The sequence below is a fragment of the Cygnus olor genome, chromosome 14 (genome assembly GCF_009769625.2).
Source record: "Cygnus olor isolate bCygOlo1 chromosome 14, bCygOlo1.pri.v2, whole genome shotgun sequence".
Lineage (NCBI taxonomy): Eukaryota > Metazoa > Chordata > Aves > Anseriformes > Anatidae > Cygnus > Cygnus olor.
In genome coordinates this window covers 5,332,268-5,351,765 of record NC_049182.1, presented here as the reverse complement: position 1 = coordinate 5,351,765, position 19,498 = coordinate 5,332,268, and the positions used below count along the sequence as shown (strand labels likewise).

The following is a 19,498-nucleotide window of genomic DNA, read 5'->3' as shown; positions in this document are numbered from 1 at the left end:
AAACCAGAATGAATGATGTATTACGGTCTCCTGGTGGAAATGTAAAGTATCTGTTATGATGAAATATGAATTTTTTGAGTTAGTGGAATACATGATTCTCAGAAACAATCCGTATTAAATAAGCACATGAGATATGTTACTGTTGGTAAAGGATACAGTACTGTACAGAAACAAGTTGCTAAGCACTGAGGTTGCAACTATTCTATATGTTTCATATTTTTAAAATGCAATAATATTTTTTATTGATGTGATTGGAACCAATGACCAGGCAGCAGTTGTCAGAGCTTTGGTTTCTCTTAGAGCATTTTTAGTTTCTCTGTCTGCAGAGGACATCCACTGATTTCTGATTTTCTATTTGGTAGAACAGCAGTTCCCAGAAGGCTTTTTCTGAACAGTTTCAATCTATTATATTTTCCCTAAGAAAGCCTGCAGGTCCTTTTCTGTCTGTTGTATCAGAAATTATTGAGGGCTTTAAACGAAAAAATTGCCAAAGTTTATTGAATCTCACTATAAATGTATCTTAATTAGATAGGGACATACAATTGATACCCAGATGGTATTTGATTCCAGAATTTTTGAATTAGGATTATAAAGAGTACACAGTGAGCTTTAGAAGAGAGACCTCTGAAGATTGTTTGTAATCTCTGAAATCACATTCAGCCCCAATCTGTTAACTCAGTTTCAGTTATGGACAGATAGTGCCCATATTAGTCAAGCAGTGAACATAGAAAAAAAAAAAACACAATATAAGATCCTAGCAAAGGGAAGAAGAAAATACATTCATTAGAAAGCTGCTTTTTTTTTTTTTTAGTATCTGTAACTGGGGGTAATTTTCTTGAAGGCACCCAACACTTTCCAGGCTTTTTCACGTATAAACAATGTGGAATTGCTAGTGGGCAGTAGCAGCAGCTAGTCTAAACTAGCTTGCAGTGTGGCTTTTTCCCTACTTGGCTACAATTGCAGATTACTTCAAATTAAGCAAATAAGCTTGTTTGTTTGTTAAATTGGAGAAACTTCTGAATAGCTTCAGATAGGGAGTATAAATGAATTTATTTTAATGCTCCTGGAGAGTAGACTAGCTTCTTAATCCAGAAATTGATTCACTTACCCATAGTAGTTCACAAATGTTGATGTGCACAGAAGTCCAAAAAAAGGCATTTTTAGTGTATTTCAAAAGTGTTTGAAGGGGGTCAGTGCTTCTGTGTGGGCTACAGGCTAGCTCTTTCACTTCAGTGTCACCCTGTCATATATCTAATGACTTTGCTCTTGTGGGTAAGGGTTGTGGGATGTAAGAACCTGGCTGCACTGGTGACATTTGGGACGCGAAACCATTTGGTCACTGAGAGTTTGTCTGCAATGTGACTGTGCTTGCTCTCTCCTGTGCGGGACAGTTTAGGCATGGAGCACGATGGCCAAGGAAACAGATGTGGGGATGAAGTCCGCCTGGGGAGCATCATGGCCCCCCTTGTGCAAGCTGCGTTTCATCGCTTCCACTGGTCTCGCTGCAGCCAGCAAGAGCTGAATCGATACCTCCAGTGAGTAGCTGTTAAACAGTCTCTCCTTTGATGAAGAAGCATCTAAGAATGATTCTACACTTAGCATTTATGCTTTATCCTTTTATTAGTTACTCAAATGGGGTTGAATAAAACAAAGAAATTCACCCCTACCCTACTGGGAAACAGGTGCTTTCCCATGAATTGCAAATAATAATAATGCAAGTTCTCAATTAGTTTCATTTTCTGAATGTTGATAGTACGTATGCTGTTCTCTTAGTGGGAGACACTGGCACTAATATCCTAACTTTCCTTCCCCCTTCATGTAACCCCTAGCTGGCTTGTATCTTACAGATACCAAATATGGCCCCAAGTGCCATGGGTTGCTTATGGTATCTGTCAATGATAAGATGGTGCTGATTAAAGATGAAATTCTGCCCTTTTAAATTGCTTAGAGATTTTCTTGACTTTAATAGATATCTAAAAAAATAACATGATTCTAGAATTAATTTTTCAGGGGGTTCTTTTCCTTTAAATATCCTAAATGAAAAAGCTATTTTATTCTCCAGTCCTTTTAACAGCTTCATCCAGTTCCCTTGCCTTCTCTGACCCTTCAGTCCCTAGAATTGCATCCAAGTTCTCCGATAAACTTTGATGTTTATGATCTGTTTTTTGCTTCTTATGGAAAAGAACTTCCCCTTTTTGTTGTGTGCAAGATGTATGGAAAACTTATGGGGAAACTACTAGGACACACAGCAAAAACTGAAAACAAGTAGGAAAAAATGCAGCAAAATGCACATAAGTCAGTCTTTTTGTCAATATTTCTGTTATCTGAGATAATTTAGGTATGGCAATAAAGCAAAGAAGTATTGTGAGAGATGTGTGATTGTTTCAATTAGCAAGATCCTTTAGAGCATTATCCATTAAATAAAAATCATCTGGCCTAGACGGCTGCTTTATATTCTTTTAAGTACAGTTATTTTTAAGTGTCTTATAACAAAGCAGAAGGATGGCTTGCTTTGAAGTAAACCTAACCTCAAAATTCTGCTTCCAGCTATTGGTATCTTCAAGGCAGCCTGAATGATTGCCAGAATAGACTTGGGTATGGTGTCCTCATGTCTGTTAAATAAATTGGAGACATTTCAGAGATACTGCCTACCATGTTGGTCTTGTGAATTAACCAGTGATTATACCATATTAACTATTCAATGATATTCTCATCAGTCCTCTGTTCTCCATGCACCTTAGTCAAATACAATTCTAGTACGTCACAAGCTATCCTCACCATTTAGGAAAATCTCCCACATTCATCCTTTTCCAAATCTCTCATTTCATTCCATGGAAAGGAAACCTTGTACAGATTATGGATGACAGATTATTTCTCCTGACAGCTATCAGGAGAAACAGAGAGAGGGAGAAATCCTGAGCATGTAATACAGGCTGAAAAGTGCACCTGCTTGTAAATGAGTTGCTGCTTCTCGGCAAGGGATAGGAGTATTTATTGCAAGCTTAGGGTATTCTTGGGTGGTTACCCTGGCTTCTGCTTCCAAAACTTCACTTGAAAAGCAGTTGCAGGTAGTAAGGAATTCCACAAATGGAAAATTAATTAAGCATTCTTTTCTTCTTGGTCTCATGTGGATTGTTCCTTTGATTCGTTTCTCATAGAGAACCTGGAAACTGATAGCAATTTACCTGCAAGCTAAATGGAAGTTAAACTGGAAAGGCTTAAGAAAAAATATATAGAATCTGTTAAAGGTGGATACAACCTGATAAAGTTTATGTGAGCATAATTGCAATATTAAATGCTCTTCACAACCAATGTCTGAGAAATCATAGGCTCTGTTTTGTTTGGAACAAGGAGCCACTGAAACCACTAATACTGTGCAAGTCTCACAGCCCCATCTGTTACTGTAATTTTTGCCTGTTGCAGTTCCTATGATTGTCTGCGCGATGATCCCTTCGAACATGACTGGCCTTCCCTTCCACAGCTGCCAGGAATTCACTACTCCATGAATGAGCAGTGCCGTTTTGATTTTGGTTTGGGCTACATGATGTGCACAGCTGTGAGTACTTAAGTTTAGCTTCTGCTATTTCTCATCCAGGAGTGTTGTGTCTCTGAAATGCTCTTAATAGGGTCAGTGTAGTGAAGCCCACAAGGAAAGATGCTGTGCCCACTTAGCTGTAAGCAAGAAATAACAACTTGATGCTGACAAATATGTTATTTTAAGAATCTCTGTATTTGTTTGTTTGTTTGTTTTTAAACTGAATTTACAGAAATGATTATGCTGTAATTTCATAAATAGCTTTAGACTTCAAGCAAACAAGCTTGCTGTATTATTGAGCCTCCTGTTGCTGGCAGCTACTTATTTTGTTACAAAACTCTCACCCAGATGAGAAGGAGATGGATTTGGTGTCACATCTTGTAGTGCGTACGTGGGGCAGTATGCTTTTATGTTCCAGTTTTGTGGAAAGCATGATGTATTTTGATGCCTAGCATGTGCAAGTAAGTGTGACAGCCAGTAGAACAACTTGCAAGAGCTTCTGATGACATGGTTGGCTCTGTTGTACTGGGAACACAAGGGAGTAAGTCTAAATGTAAAGCAAAGCAAGAACTGGTGCAATTCGCAGTGGCTTGACCTCAGAAAGGACAGTGCTCTGTAGCGGAGCTATGCCTCCCACCTCCATCTCGTCAAGTGGGACAAAAATATGAAATGCAAAGAGGTGTTTTCAGCTGGTGTGGCAGCTGCTAACACATAATATTTCTGCTTTGATTCCCATCTGCAGGACTATGTGTACTGCATAGTGTCTCCAGATAATGGATCAAAACCTTTTAAGCATCAGCTGTAAAATTGTATCTTGACATAAATCCCACTGATGCTGCCTTGGAAGAATGTCCCTGCCAAAGAGGGTCTTATAGCTGTTCTCTGGAGCCTGGGAGGCCAGATAAATAGCTTATTGCATTGTGTGGTGGGTGGTTCTCACTCTCTCCAGTACAAGCACTTGTATTGTAAAATGATGAACTGCTCACTGCATCAGGGTCCTGAGGTCAGATTTCCACCCTCCTAAGAGGAGCAGCTTGGTTCCCTCTCTCATGAATACTCAAGTGTTCTTTTTGTTTGTCAAATGAAGTGGTACCATTTGGAGAAACTCTAAGAAAAGGCAGTGGGCCTTGTCATCTGGGGACACTGGTTTCCCCCTTGCCCATTCTGCCTTTGGTCACTCGCATAAAGCTATTTTTGCCCAGCATAATTCCCTCAAATGCAGGCAGGATGTCACTTCAGAGTCACTGATGATTTTGCAAGAAAGTTCAGACATATTCAATCCACAAAGTTCCTCAGGAATCAGTGAGAACAGCTGGGACTTCAGAGCTAGACAAGGAAAAACCCCACTGTGCTGCGGCTTCTATTGGAGTTTCAAGTCGGAGCTCTGTCAAAGCATCATCTGCTCTGATTTTTCTTGTGTTTCAGTTCCGTACGTTTGATCCCTGCAAGCAGCTGTGGTGCAGCCACCCCGAGAACCCCTACTTCTGCAAAACAAAGAAAGGGCCTCCGCTGGACGGGACCATGTGTGCACCAGGAAAGGTGGGAGCGGGTGCTGTGCGTCAGCACGCTTGTGCATGTTCAAGTCTGTGCCTTTGTGTGCAGCCTGGGATGTTCTTCATAATATCAAGGGCAAAAATGGCAGGATTCCTCTTCCTGATTCATATCTAGAAATGCGTGAAACAGATGACTGGAGAATGTAATGGAGAAGGCCTAAAGGGAAAACCTCATGGCTTTTCTTTAACTCCCCAAAAAAAGCTTCAGGGAGGGTCTGGCTGTGGGCTGCATTGTAACTCACAAGTTCCCAAGTCCCAGTTTGGCCAAAGATAAAATACAGTCAGTTTAACAACAGAAAAACCTGTCTGAGGATTTGAAACCAGCTGAGGTGTGAAGAAAGCTCCTGGATGCAAATAAGGAGGCAGGGCTGGTCTGTCCTGCATGGCAGCTGCCTGATCTTCGAACCCAGTCCTCAGGCAAGTCATGGCACTATCTGCACATCTCTGGATTGCCCTTGGCTTCTTGGCATGCCATTGTGGAGCTAAAAATGGGGAAATTTTCACTTGCCCATGACAAGTATGTGGTTGGGGACAGGAAGGAAGGTTGTGTTTGTATCAGCGTAGTGATGCCAACTGGCCTGCATGGTGCTGAGGGGGCTGAGAGCAGTAAGGTTTTGAAGATCACAGCCAAACTTAGGCTGCATGCAGTGCCTGCCCCAAGGGAAAGGATGGATGTGGGTGTTGAGTGCCAGCTGGAGAGAGCTGACATGACAGCAGAGAGGGCCTAGGAGGAAATGCAGATTTGCGGAGGTGGATTTGCTAGCTTGATGAGAGTCAAGGGAGAGATGAAGAACTGTGAAGGGAAGGAGCAAAGTGGCAAGGGCTCAGACAGCTCAGACCCCTCAGCCATCACACTGGACTTGCTCCACGTCTTAGTTACCCTCTAAGGAGGTCACACTGTGCTCACAGCAGGTCTGAACTCCAAGACCTCTGAAGTCTGCGGAAAAGTCTGACTTCACTGGGCTTTGGATGTGGTGTTTGAGGGGGAGAGGAAGATGTCGCTACTTGGAAGGATGTTTTGTAAAACCCAATGGATGACATCATTTATGTGATAAATGAACCGTATTAGCAGCTGCTGTTGTGGTTTGAAATGCCTTTTTTATGAAAACATAATTTAATGCTAAATTCCTTCCGTAGCAAGCCATGGTCCGTATAAGCCACTCCCTTTTGGTTTTCTCTTCTTTAGATTATTTATGTCATAACAGCTTTGCTGCTTGTTTGAAAAAATATATATTTTCAAATTACAATACACAATCTTAGGCAATTTCCTTGGATTCACCTCAGACATTTTTCTGTATATTGATTCTCTATTAAATATGCTTATGAAACCCCCAGAAAAATACAATTGTATTCCAGTTTGTTACTTCACTTACTTCCCCAAGCCATTCATTCATTTTAGCATTTGAACAGAAGTGAGAATAAAAAAAAGAACTTGTAGCCACACAGTTAACAATCAGTCCAGTGCTTCCATTATAAACAGTTTGTCAGGATATTATGCAACTCAGCTGTAAAAATTTTCTCTGGACTGGAACTTAGGATCCCAGGCTTCAGCTAACTGCACAGACAGCCAGGTTTCTAGTTCAGTGGCGATGCAGGAGAGTATGTGCACATTCTGAAGTTTCAGTAGATGATAGGACTGTAACTGTTTTATTCCCAGAGGAGCTGTTCCAGTTTTTTTGATAAATAAACTTATTGCAGCCTTCCAGCAGAACCTGAGAAAATGATATAAAATGAAAACCGTTTTGTTAGATAAGGCTCAATAGGCTGAGTGATTATGCAAGCGTTACAACTGACTTTGTGTTTCTGGCCTCAGCATTTGAGTGGTGTATTTATTAGGGGTTGCTGGTGTTTTAATACAAGCACATCAGATCAGTCCTTTTCCACCTTTTCATTTCCTTTTCATCCCTGCCTTTGATTTGGCCTTTCTCTCTTCGCTGTCTTTACCAACTGGGTTAATACCGGAGACTTTTAACTGAAAGAACTGTAAAGTGTGTACATTGCCTGAAGTTGGGACTTAATGTGGCAATTTCCACTAAGATACATCTCACGTGATATCTCAGCATGAGGAAGAGGAAAATAACTTCAAACTCTATCCACTGTTGTTTTTTTTTTTTTTTTGGAATAATGCCAGAAAAGAAAGGAACAGAAACATAAGCAATTAAAGATGTTGATTCAAAAAGATCCATTTGTTTCCCACTTCAGAGACGTGCAGTTTTCATGATTTCATACCACTAATTCCCAGCGCCTATTTTAAGCTCAGACCAATCAAAACAGTGCTGATGTGTCAAAGAAACATCCTGGCTTTGCAGCAGCTGAGGGGGCCAAATGCCAGAAATGAAAGCGGTGGTCGGGAGACTACAAGGGCATATGGCGCGGAGATATTTTCCCCTAAGCCTGGTGTTCAGATAACTGATAACTGGTCTTTTCACTTGGCCAAACTTAGCAGATGCTATCGAGGAGGACCCAGTCCAGCTGCCTCTTTCCTCACTGAAGATCAAGGGGCAAGAGCACCTACTGCAGTCTCGAGATTTGTAGCTCATTTTCAGCAACCACACCAATAAGTGCCATGTCTCTGCATGCCCAGCCTGTGTCTTGGACCAAGGCACTGCAACTGAGAAATGGAAGGGATATCAGGCTTTGTAGTGCTGTATGTGTGTGTGCATCTGTGCGTGTATGCATACATACAGATGTGTATGTAAGAAAATGTATGTAAATATTTGTAAGCTCTCCTGTGCATCTGTTTATTTGAAATAAGTTGCTAAAAGAATGAGGCTCTGCCATTTCAAAAATCCTTTTAATGCCTCCTTGTGCAAATGGAGACAGTGAACAACCAGATACATTATGTTAATTGGCAACAAACTAGTAGTTTGCTGGGTTTAGTGACAGAAAAATAAAATATTTCCTTAGGGCTTCCCAGCTAGTGAAGAAAACTACTATTTTTACAGAATCTCAAAGGAAATAAAATATTTTATGTTGCTCCCAACCCAATTTTTAAAACTAGATTGAGTTTTCAATAGCAAGAGGAAAGTCTGTATTGATTTTCTGAAGCTTCAATGAGGCAGCAACTTGCACTTACTTCTGTGTCTGAATGGTCACATTAGCTTCTACGAAGTATCTCCAGTGTGTGAAGTTAAGCACACAGAGAGCCAGAGTCTTCATGTGAAGTCAAAGATGCTCCATAAATCGCCATTGTAAAACATGCAGACGAGATAATTATGCAAAGCTTAACTGCACAACATTCTGCAGATTAAAAAAAAAAACAAAGCAAACACATATGCTTTCAGCTAATGATTTATTTACTCGTATACAATTCTGTCAGCTCCACCGTTAGGCTCAGGCTTTGGAAGTCAGGCAACCTTCAGAAATATATTACCATTTTTTGTTCTTCCTTTTTTTTAAGCTATTACCCTTCTGGGGAGACATTTGTATCAGCTGAAGTAGCTAACTGCTTTCCACAAGACAGAAGTAAAAAAGAAAGTCATTCATGCAAGGAGAGTGCATGCTAGAGTCCATCTGCTTGCTATAGTGACAAACACAAAGGTTTGCACTGCCTGACACTCCTTTATTTCTTTTCATGGAGAGACGTAAGAACCCGCTACCTTCCCGTGCCAGCTGAGCTGATGTTGCTCTTGAATTTGGCGTGCATGCCAAGGATCCAAGACAAACCTGGCAGGTACTCTCTGCACTTGCCCCATGTTGCTGAGATTAGCTGAGTAGAACTTGGAAGTATTTTTGGCCTGTCAGGAAAGGAAGAGAATGATTAAATATTGACATAAAAAGATATTATTGAGAAGAAAAATGGAGGTAGAAAAAAGGGTTTCTGAAAACACTAATGTGTACTCAAAGCAATCCAGATAATTTCCCACTGAGAAAGCTGACCTCAGCTCCTCTCGGAGACAGGAGACAGATGGGTAAGTATGCTGTGTTAGTCACCACAGAAACAGTAAGAATATTTGATTCTCCACTGAAGAAACTTTTACTGGCTCGGGGTACGTTGCAGTGTTACAGCTTTCAGTTTATCCCTTGCAACTAATTATTCTCAAACAGATGGAGCGGAGAGGACCAGCCTGCATGTGGTGGGAAATACAAATAAATAAATAGCCCTCTCCTGAAACGATCTCAGCAGAGCAGGGATAGCTGACAGCCCCCAGCCACAGAGAGGACACAGGGCGGCCTGGCAGATAGCTGGGCTAGGAGGCAGACAGAAGGGTTGCCGGTTGTAGCCTGTACAAAATAAGTAGAGATACCAAAGGAAAATCTGCAAGTCTTTTCTTGAAAAATTAACTTGCAGATGTGTTAAGCCCACAGGAACACACAGGCTCTTTTTTTGGCCCCCACAGCAGTTGTTTCAAAGAACTGCTGAAAACAGCAGTGGAATGTTTTACTGAAAGAGATTTAAGCTTCCTCTCCTGGAAATTGCACTTGTTTTGGACTGTCCTGCATGCCAGAAAAACAGGCGAGACTACAAGAAGTCATCTTCTCTTCCACTAAGAAAACAATTTGCATTTACCCATTTTTTTTCACATTATTAAAAAAAAAAAAAAGCTTTAATATGCTTCCCTGTTTAAATGAAACCCCTGTATATGAAGGGAATGGTGGTTGAAACTGGCTCATTTCCAGCTCATTATGTAGTTAATGGAGTAGCAATAGGAAGGGGCAGCTGTAGCTTCCTTTATTACAGTGGAGATTGCTCCATCTTTTTTTTTTTTTTTTGAGTTTTATCTCCTTATGCTTTTTCTTGCATAGGTCTGCAAAGTTTAAGAGTCTGTTGTGAATCATTTTATATTATGTAGGCTCCTTTCTTATAATCCACAAGCAAAAAGGCAGAGCTGGTGATGACTCATTGTACAGAAATGCGTGTCTCCTCGTAGCTCTGCCTCAGCTTCCCGACAATCGGCGTAGGACCAGCTTCTCCAGTAAAACTCCGTGCTGCTCTTTTCTTTGCACAGCAAAGTCAATAACACTTTTCCATGTTTGCCTTCCAGTTCAGGAAAGAGTCACAGTGTCAAAAGGGTGGTTTATTAGAGGCTGGTGCAAACCCACATCCCCTGTTCCTGGCTAAAACAGGGAAAGAGATTGGAAAACACAACATCACATGTCTCTCCTTCTCCTCTCCTCTGCCGAGGAGATCCAAGTGCTGGATCCTGGAGCATCACACAGTGAGCACACTACGTGGCTCTTGAAACTGATTCAGGGATTCCTGGGGAACTTACACCTGAAGGATGCAGCACCCCGATAAAAAGACGTTTAAACAAGCAGGACTCAGGAGCCATCACATCTCATCTTCCCAGCACAGCTGAAATGTGTGCTGCCAGGCTGCTGTATTGCCAGCGTCCCCTGCATCCCTCCGAATGGTCCCATTTCCACACAGGGCCAGACGACTCAAAGTGTGTTCAAACAAACCTGTGTAGAGTCGTAAGAGTCCCTGAAGGGTACAGTGCTGAACTTCAAAACTCAAAAAAAGCAAAGGACATGTTAGCATTTTGCATTTCTTTCATGTTTTGCTGAATTATCTCTTGTTCTGTCAAACAGCTAAGAAAAATCTGCCCATTACATCTCCGGAGCAGGATTGTTATAATTGGCTTTGTGGTAATTTGTCTACTTCATAGGTTTTGACTTTGAATATTTGAAGTCGTGAGAAATAACAAATAGTTGAAACCAAATTTCTACTCTGTTTTCTACTCCTTGTCCAACCAAATCAGTAACAAAATAAATTACATGAATAAAGAGCGAGTCATTGAGCAGATTAGCAAATCAGTAAGCCGTGTCTTGTCACCATTTTACTAATGACTCTCTTTTTAAATTCAGCATTATTAATGATTATCCATCCCTTTTAAATTTGTCTTCCAGATCACTAATCGCTCTATGCTTAAGAACGCTCTCCTGTTATATATCTTCTGATTTTGTTTTTGCTGGCAGCATGCATTTAACCATATGCTCAGCTTGTGCTGCCTGCCAAATTCCTGAATTCCAGGGCTTGTTAAGCTGTGTAAAATGTTGTTGTTGACTTGAATGTTAAGGAAAGTAAGTGACTGATTGCACTTGTTGTTGTAGCCATCTGTGTGCGTGAGCCGGAGCCCTTATCCCGACAGTAACCGTTAACGCAGACAGACTGCGACAGTCTCATGCAAAGTCGTTTGTTGTGCTGGAAATATTTTCTAGCACCCGCACTTCATCAGTAGACTTTTATGTAAGCAGAAATAATACCAGAAAGGGCCAGAAGCTGTGATCTTTGAGAAGAATTCATCCTGACTCGAGCTAAGAAAAACTTCCTTGATTAGGGACTGGAGAAATTGGTCGAAAGGCAATGGCAGGTTTCTTTAATGAGAGGAGGCAGTAAAGAGGATATCGGTATTGAAGCTACAAAGGCTTTTAAAGAAATGTGTAAACACCTTATGGGTTGGGGGAATTTAGCAAATTTCATGTTTTAGCCTCTGTAGAATGACTGTATTAAAAATCAGGTAAGAGAAAAGAGAAAGCCTCATAGGTTGGGAGTAAATGCTCCGAAATGGGACTGTCCAGGGCTGTTTTCTGACAAAGGCTTCCTGGTATTTTGGTCAGTTCTACTGGGATCTCCAGGGAGACTGCAAGAGCTCTTTATTTAATATCATTAATGTCTAAAATGTGAGTTGGCTTTAATTTCATGCCACTCTACTGACCACATTTATTGCAGGCACGTGTATGCAGAGTTATAGGAGCTACTGGGAAAGACAGTGCTGCAGAATGAGGTCTTGCCATCGCTGCGTGCAATAGCAGCGGTAGAATTTTACCTTTAGCCTCCAAGATTTGGGACTCTGCCATTGCTGTTAAATGAATCCCTATCAGTTACATTGAAATCACTGCTGCAGACACATGATGAAGGCATGTAATGCTGAGAGCAGTTCAATAAACTTGCTAGGCTTTACTTCTGCTAGCATATACGGGCATACTTAACATGTGTAAGTTTGTAAAATTTGAGGGAATTTGGGATCATGAGCACAATATGGCAATGGGTTTCATTGCTTTCTCCTGGAGAGGTGAAAAAAATCCATTATTTTTGCCTAAAATGAAGTTTGTTGTACCACAGCTTCTCCTATGATATGCTTTAATCACCTAATCATTCCATCCCCTGTCCAATTTTCTCTTTTAGCATTGCTTTAAAGGTCACTGCATCTGGTTGACACCAGACATCTTGAAACAGGATGGACACTGGGGGGCATGGAGTAAGTTTGGCTCTTGTTCTCGCACCTGTGGCACAGGGGTGAAGTACAGGACACGGCAATGTGACAATCCACAGTAAGTTCACCTACACCCACATGTTTTTCTAACGTGGAATGAGTGAATGGTGAGAATCCTTGCTAAAGTGCTAGTACAACAATACAGTAAAGCATGTTGAGTGGTACTTGTTAGAATTTCTGGTTTTGGACCTTTAGCAAGTCACGAATCATCTTTAGTTCTCAGTTTATCCATCTACTAAGCTAGTTATACCATTACAAGGATCTTGAAAGTGCTATTACATTATTGCATAAAGCGTAAGTAAAACTTCAGAGCCTTATATATGTCTTATTCTAACATGTCAGTATGAAATAATGGCAATGATTTGCTGGATTTTTTTTAAATTAATACAGTTTTTTGCTTTTTGTTTAATCCACCTTTTTGGATATTTCAACAAGAAAGTCTTACAAGATGGAATACGCTGACATTTTCAAACTGCTTTCATTTCAAGTTGGAACAAAGCTCCAGAGATCAGAACCTTCCCCAAAGTTAATCTTAATAATATTGAATTGGTTTGCTTTGATAACATACATGTGGATCATCTAGATGATGTAGAATTACTTAATTTCAGTAACGCTGGAACTATGACATATTTAATATAGATCTGTATGTACAAATGCTATTAAACATATCATTATTGCTATATCATAGAATATCAAGATCAAGGCAGCAAGAAGTGAAACAATATTCAGAATTAAATGATTTTACCGGAGAACTTTTGAACATTTTTGGACAGGATAAAGTGATTGAAATTGACTTTAGTGTTGAAAATAATCTTATTGTTGATTAAAAAACAAACAAACAAAAAAAACCACAACAAGTCAATTTTGACAACGAAGCTGCATTTTCTGATGGAAATGTTCTGTTAAGGAAAAATGTACCAGATCTAATTTAAGCCTTTATTACATTGGCAACATGAAAGTGACCTTTATAATTGCAGACTCAGTTTTAGTTGTAAAATCTCTCTTTGTGTAGGAAAGGCTAGTGTACTATTTAAAGTGTTTTCTGTGTTTCCTGGAAGAGGGTGCAAATCCAGATATGACTTGAGCTCTCTGTTGCTAGATAACAGAGTACCAGCGTGAGCTGCATGGCTGTCTGGTGGATGCAGCACTCATCTGGGCTCCATTTCTGGATTTGCTGCTGGCTTAGGGGTGAATGTGAATGAGTCGCTTCAGCTGCTTGTGCTTTCCTTTCCTGGGCCACAGCAAGAAAAATGGGTTTTCTTGCTTATTTCAAGTGTTTGGAGGCTCTACTTGTAGAAATTGCTCTGTGAGAGCTAAGGAGCAACAGCGGGTTTTTAAATGATTGCTTCTTTTATCCCAGATGTGATGATGTATACAGAGAGAAATCTTTCCAGTGGTCTCCCAGACTGTTTCAACAGAAGCAAATACCAGAGCAATCATTAAACTAGATCAAGTACTGATAAAAATAGGGGAAGGAAGTACCCAAAATATACCACTGGCTTTGTCAGTTCTTGTTGACATGACTAGGAATTAAATTGTCTCTCAGAGGATTTGATAGATGCTCCGTTCAGGCATTAATGGCAAAACTAACCATTGCTTTCCTTCCTCTGCAGTCCAGCCAACGGAGGCCGTACGTGCGTGGGGCCAAGCTATGAGTTCCAGCTCTGCAACACTCAGGATTGCCCTAAGGACTTTGAAGACTTCAGAGAGGAGCAGTGCAGGCAGTGGGATCCTTACTTTGAGTATCAGAACACGAAGCACCACTGGCTCCCCTATGAACATGTTGATGGTGAGCAGTCCCTCTTCTTGTCTTAAATGTGACTCAGTGAGGGCAGTGCCAGGCCTGGAGCTGGGTATTAATAGGGCCATTGGCATTGGCATTGCCATTGGCATGGAAAGCCAAGTTTCATAGAATGATAGAATCATTTAGGTTGTAAAAGACCTTCAAGACCATCAAGTCCAAACATTAACTTGACCTACCAAGACCCATCACTAAACCATGTCACATGGTGCCACATCTTTGGTGCCACATCTGGGCTTCTCTTAAATAACTTCCAGGGATGAGGACTCCACCACTTCCCTGGGCAGCCCGTTTCAATGCTTGACCACCCTCTCCATGAAGAAATTCTTCTTAATATCCAATCTAAACCACCCCTTTTTTTCAAAAAGCCTTGGACCCTGTTCCCCAGTAACTGCTCTTAAACTGAGTTATCCTGAGATAAAAGGGAATAGCCGTGTCTGGAGGTGTGTGTGTCCCACAAGGGTCTGTACTGGGAGGAGAGCTGCTGAGCATGAGCAGCAGTCGTCTGGGAAAGGAGGTGAACGGGGAGTTGACAAAATTTGCCAGGGGTACAAAATTATTCAGGCTAATAAAAATACAGAGGCACACTGTGAGAACTGAGGAAGAACCTTACGATACTAAGTGACTGAATGTCGCAAATAAAGTGTGGCATTGATAAATGCCAGCAGCAGACTGGGGGATGAAAAATGGTAAGCGTGTATATATGCATGGATTTATACACAAGTTGGACTCTGAAGAGAAAGGTCTGGGGGTTGTGGGTAGCTTTAGCAGAACCTAAGCTCGGTGCTCGGTGACTGTTAAGAGAGGGGTAGAGAGCACTGATCTGCCTCCATATGACTCCTTGGTGGTGCATGCATTTTAAATACTCTGCTGATGTAGCTCAGGCTGTCCCCGTCTCACTGCTGCCCACTGCTAAAAAAACAACAGTTGAAGTAGAAGAGGCCCAAACAAAGCAAGCACAAGCTATAACTTCTGAATAGGGAGAATTTAAATAAACTAGGACTTTTAACCCTGAAAAAAAGTGATGGTTTAGATTAAGAACATATAGTTACAGAATTGTGAGTGGCCTGAAGAAGCTGCACACAAAATAATTACACTCTGTTTCTCATAACACAAGCCTGGGAACATCAAATAAAATTATCAGGTGGCAGATTTTAAACAAATAAGAAGAAGTACTTTTCCACACAGCATATAATTAAAGTGGAATTCATTGCCATGGGATGTTGCAGATGCCAGGAGTTTTAAAACTGATTTAGGGAAATTTCTGAGAGGTCTTTAATCCATCAAGAACTATTAAACACCAAGATCCAGCCATGACTTAGGAATCCCTGAGCTGCAGTGTACAACAACCTTGGAGAATACACTAAGGAAAGTATCAATTTTGGTTTTGTCTTAGATCTTCCTCCAAACACTGTTGGGCACTGTTGGAGGCCAGGTACTGGTTTGGATGGGAGCTGGGTGAGAACCAGCACGATCATTCTGGTGTTCCAGCATCTTGGCAGAGATCGCCTCCTAGAACAAAAATGTTAATTTTCCTGTTAACTTTTCTGCTGTAACTGACAGCAGAAGTGCAGCTAATTGGTTTTGGGGCATGAAGACTGTTGCCATGCTGTTGCCGTATTGTGTTGAAAAACGTACTTTTAAAAACCGAAAAGGCAGATGGCAATGATTCTCCACTTGTTTGACAAGCAGTACGGGCTGCTCGCTGTTTTTAAACCTGGTCACTTTGTGTGAATGACAGGTCTTCCAGGCCAGGCCTGGCATGGCAAGAGACGGGTGGCAGGTACCTGGGTGCCCGGGCTGTGCTCAGCCAGGAGCAGGTCTCCGGCAGGGAAAGGGTCACTTTGGGTGAATCCTTTTGCATTCCAGAGGGAGGACACTGCCAGAAGTTAACAGCAAATTGTTTGTAATTAATTTGTCTGGCTTTTTTTCCTAAACAGTTCTCAAGGTTCCCTCATTCTTTTCATGCCATCTTGTGCAATCTGGGATTTTCAGAGCTCAGATACGGCCTCATGGCTCAGTTTCATGAAATTGCTTTGCTGGCACAGGGAGAGGGAAGGAACGCTGTGGCCCAGAGACCTTTGCTTCTGCTTAGACCTTTACTTAGCCTTTGGAGCCGTCTGCTGCAAAGACCACTGAAACTAATCAGACATCTTCTATTAAATTCAATGGCTTCTGGGTCAGAAACCAGCTCAGTGATGTCTGAGGATTGATCACTGGCCACTGCTGGTTTTCCACATAGCTGTGGTATAAATTGCAGCCCTCCTTTGTGAGAATTCCATTTACCTCTGCGGCGTTATTAAAGGGAACAGCTTTTTTTTTTGTGAAGAAAGGCCAGAGGATGGTTTATGCGTGAACTTTAATATATTTAAAACTGCCATTTGTAAAGGTAAGGCATACCAGTGACATACTTTGTGCAGATAACACAGCCACGACTCAGAAGTGACATAAATCCATGTACTTGACATGCAGCTCAGCTGGACACTTCTGACACATGTCTGTGATGGGGACAGGGAGGTACATTTCATCCCGTGCCCAGAGAAAAGCCACCGAGCTGGGGTACAGCAATGGACAGGCAGACGCTCGCTTTTGTGCTCCCGCACCTCTACTATTCCAGACACCAGTGAATAGAAAGAGAATAGAAAGAGAACAATTCACTGCAATTACCAGGGTCCCATTTAATTGCAGTTGCAAATTTACCATCCTTAGGGAGCAATGGGAAAGTTCTTTCTAAAATAAAGCCATTGGACAGGGCCAGTGGCACCCAGTCAGACCTTCTGATGTTTTCATTTCATTGCATGCAATGAATGTATGGTATGTTGGGGGGGGGGGTTGTGCACATCTATGTCTTGTGCACAGCTTAATGTTCCTAATGTATGCAGATCCATGGGTCTGTGATTATTGTGAACTTAACCTTAATACTCCTCCATTAAGATTCTGCACAAGAAAAGTAAAGTACCTGTTTTAATAGTCTAGACACTACATTTTTTGCAAGATGTATCTGCATTGTTCAGGAGCAGTAACAAAGGTCTCTGGTGTACCAATACCCAGTGGCCATGAGGACATCTGCAGCAATAACAAGAACTTTATTAAAAGAGGGCAGAGGCCATGAAACTGTACAAGGGAAGAATGCAAAGGGCCTGCGAAGATTTATGTTAATTGAACTACTGTAATTGAAGGTTCATTATTCTTCTAAATGGTGGGAAAAGTGTCCTAAGATTTAATCATGTTAAAACAGCTGAATCTTTATTTGTTTCATCTAATAGGAAGGCCATCTACTCTTCACTGCCAAAAAAAGCACAGTGAATCCTGTGATAGGGCTGGGGAAAGCAAGTGAAATGGGTAAAACGAAATAAACTGATGGAAGACAATTTTATTCAGCCACTGACTAGTCATTTCAGATTTATTTGTTGTTCTTGGTTCCTTGGAATGGTTTAGGAGAAAGAGGTACACTTGTCTGGCGGCTTGTGCATGTATTAGTGGTTAAAAATTGTGTTATTCCAAATCTCTTTGACATCTCATCTTGCTTAATGATTTAAACCATCAGAAATACAAGTTCAACAAAGAAGGAGAATCGGCTTCTTATTTAGTGTGACCCAGCTGTCTCTGAAGACATTTTGGAATCCATATTCACTTAGCGTCAAACAACTGCTTTTAATGGCAAAATTGCTTTTGCTTTTTCAGATTTAGGTGCGCTGTAGGAGAAATTGATGCAGAAACATGCATCTCTCACAGGTAAAAACCTCTGCTAGATTGCATAATCTGGCATGGAATTAAATGGAGGCCCCAGTGAAAGTAAATGATCTGTTATTTTCTAAGACTGTCTCCTAATAGTGACACTTGGGTGCTTTATGGCTCATCAGTTTCCAAATGGTCACACAGCCTTCGAAAGGAGATAAGCATCGATGATTTATGGGGCACTGTGTTTTTCTGTGATGTGTGCAAGGAGTAAGAGGGAGTAATGAAAACATTGTCATGTTCACAAAATCAGCAAATAAACTGTTGTAGCTGAACATCGCAATTCTGTTTTCCAGCTAAGGAAAGGTGCCACCTGTACTGCGAATCAAAGGAAACGGGCGATGTCGTGTATATGAAGAGGATGGTACATGATGGGACTCGCTGCTCCTACAAAGATGCTTACAGCATCTGTGTGAGGGGAGACTGCTTGGTGAGCTTTTGGTTACTTGTTTCAGAGCTTAGTATTGTGAAAACAATTTAAATGGTAGCTTGAATATTTTCTCTCCGAGAATGAGTATTTAAGTAGGTATAATAACACTTTGGGCAATAAGGAGATTTCATTAGAATTATTGTCACAATATTATGTGTGATATTCACAGTTACCATCACACTGCATGTGACTCAATTCCAACAGCGCCTACCTACACAAGTACTATTTAATGTGGTATTTTAAGATGAACTATTACAATTAGCTTTCAACGAAAGCTTTTCTTGCTAAGGTTTAGTGGGGGTGGAATGTACAATGAAATATGAACACACAGCAGCTTTCAAGGAAAGTGCTGGTAATGTGTGACTGATGTGCATTCTCTCTGTACTTGATCAAGCTATTTTAAAAAAATCAATACCAGTTCCTCTAAATTGGGATCTGACGCAGGTCATCTGTCAACAGAATTAGAGGCTCTGACTCAGCAAAGCACTGGTGGAGGTTCTCACAGTTGCTTTGATTCCCCTGGAATTTATGCATCTGCTTTAAGATAAGCTGAGGTTTAAGAGCTTTTCCTTAGCAGGGCTGCTTTGCTTTGGTATGAAGACCACTTTGAAGCATATTAGCAAAATCTCATCACCTAATTGACAGTTATTATAGGAACTGGAAGTACAGGTGTTAAAATCTAGTTAGTTGCTGATTTTCCAGGAAAATACTACAATTTGTACTTTGCTGAAGGAGAAGTCTTGCTTTTGGTATCTGAAGTAAAGGCTCATTTGAACTGAAACTTGGATAAGTAAAAATGACTGATTTTCTCTTTTGTGCACAGAAAGTTGGGTGTGACAGGGTCATAGGTTCCACGAAGCAGGAAGATAAGTGTGGTGTTTGTGGAGGAGATAATTCCCACTGCAAAGTGGTGAAAGGAACATTTTCAAGAGTACCAAAGAAACAAGGTCAGCGCTTTCAGTGTTTTGTCTTAGGGAATTTGGGGTATTTTTGTTTGATCTCTTCTAGTATTTAAAGTCTCATGGAAAATACCAGAGCAATCACAAATAATTTACAGCATCCCTAATTCCAGGAAACTCTCTGGACTTTCAGACATGCCTAGAATTAAAAAATGAGACTTTTTTTCCAGTGATCATTTAAGTCTGCTGATATCAGGGCCTGCACATGCATAGAGAAGGAGGGTTTTGGTGTTCCTTGTTGAAGAGCTGTGGATTGATTTGTGCT

At 41.0% G+C, this 19,498-nt stretch overlaps 1 protein-coding gene across 4 annotated transcripts in view; it reads left to right on the top strand.

Moving 5' to 3' along the window:
- Positions 1–19,498, top strand: part of ADAMTS2 (ADAM metallopeptidase with thrombospondin type 1 motif 2) — a 242,893-nt gene that overhangs the window by 204,797 nt on the left and 18,598 nt on the right. For all 4 annotated transcript variants that reach the window (XM_040573311.1, XM_040573309.1, XM_040573310.1 and 1 more), the window contains 7 exons: positions 1,392–1,535; positions 3,424–3,556; positions 4,961–5,074; positions 12,218–12,363; positions 13,919–14,094; positions 18,141–18,274; positions 19,098–19,221. In XM_040573311.1, the coding sequence (XP_040429245.1) occupies positions 1,392–1,535; positions 3,424–3,556; positions 4,961–5,074; positions 12,218–12,363; positions 13,919–14,094; positions 18,141–18,274; positions 19,098–19,221 (971 nt within the window). The remainder of the gene's footprint in view (positions 1–1,391; positions 1,536–3,423; positions 3,557–4,960; positions 5,075–12,217; positions 12,364–13,918; positions 14,095–18,140; positions 18,275–19,097; positions 19,222–19,498) is intronic.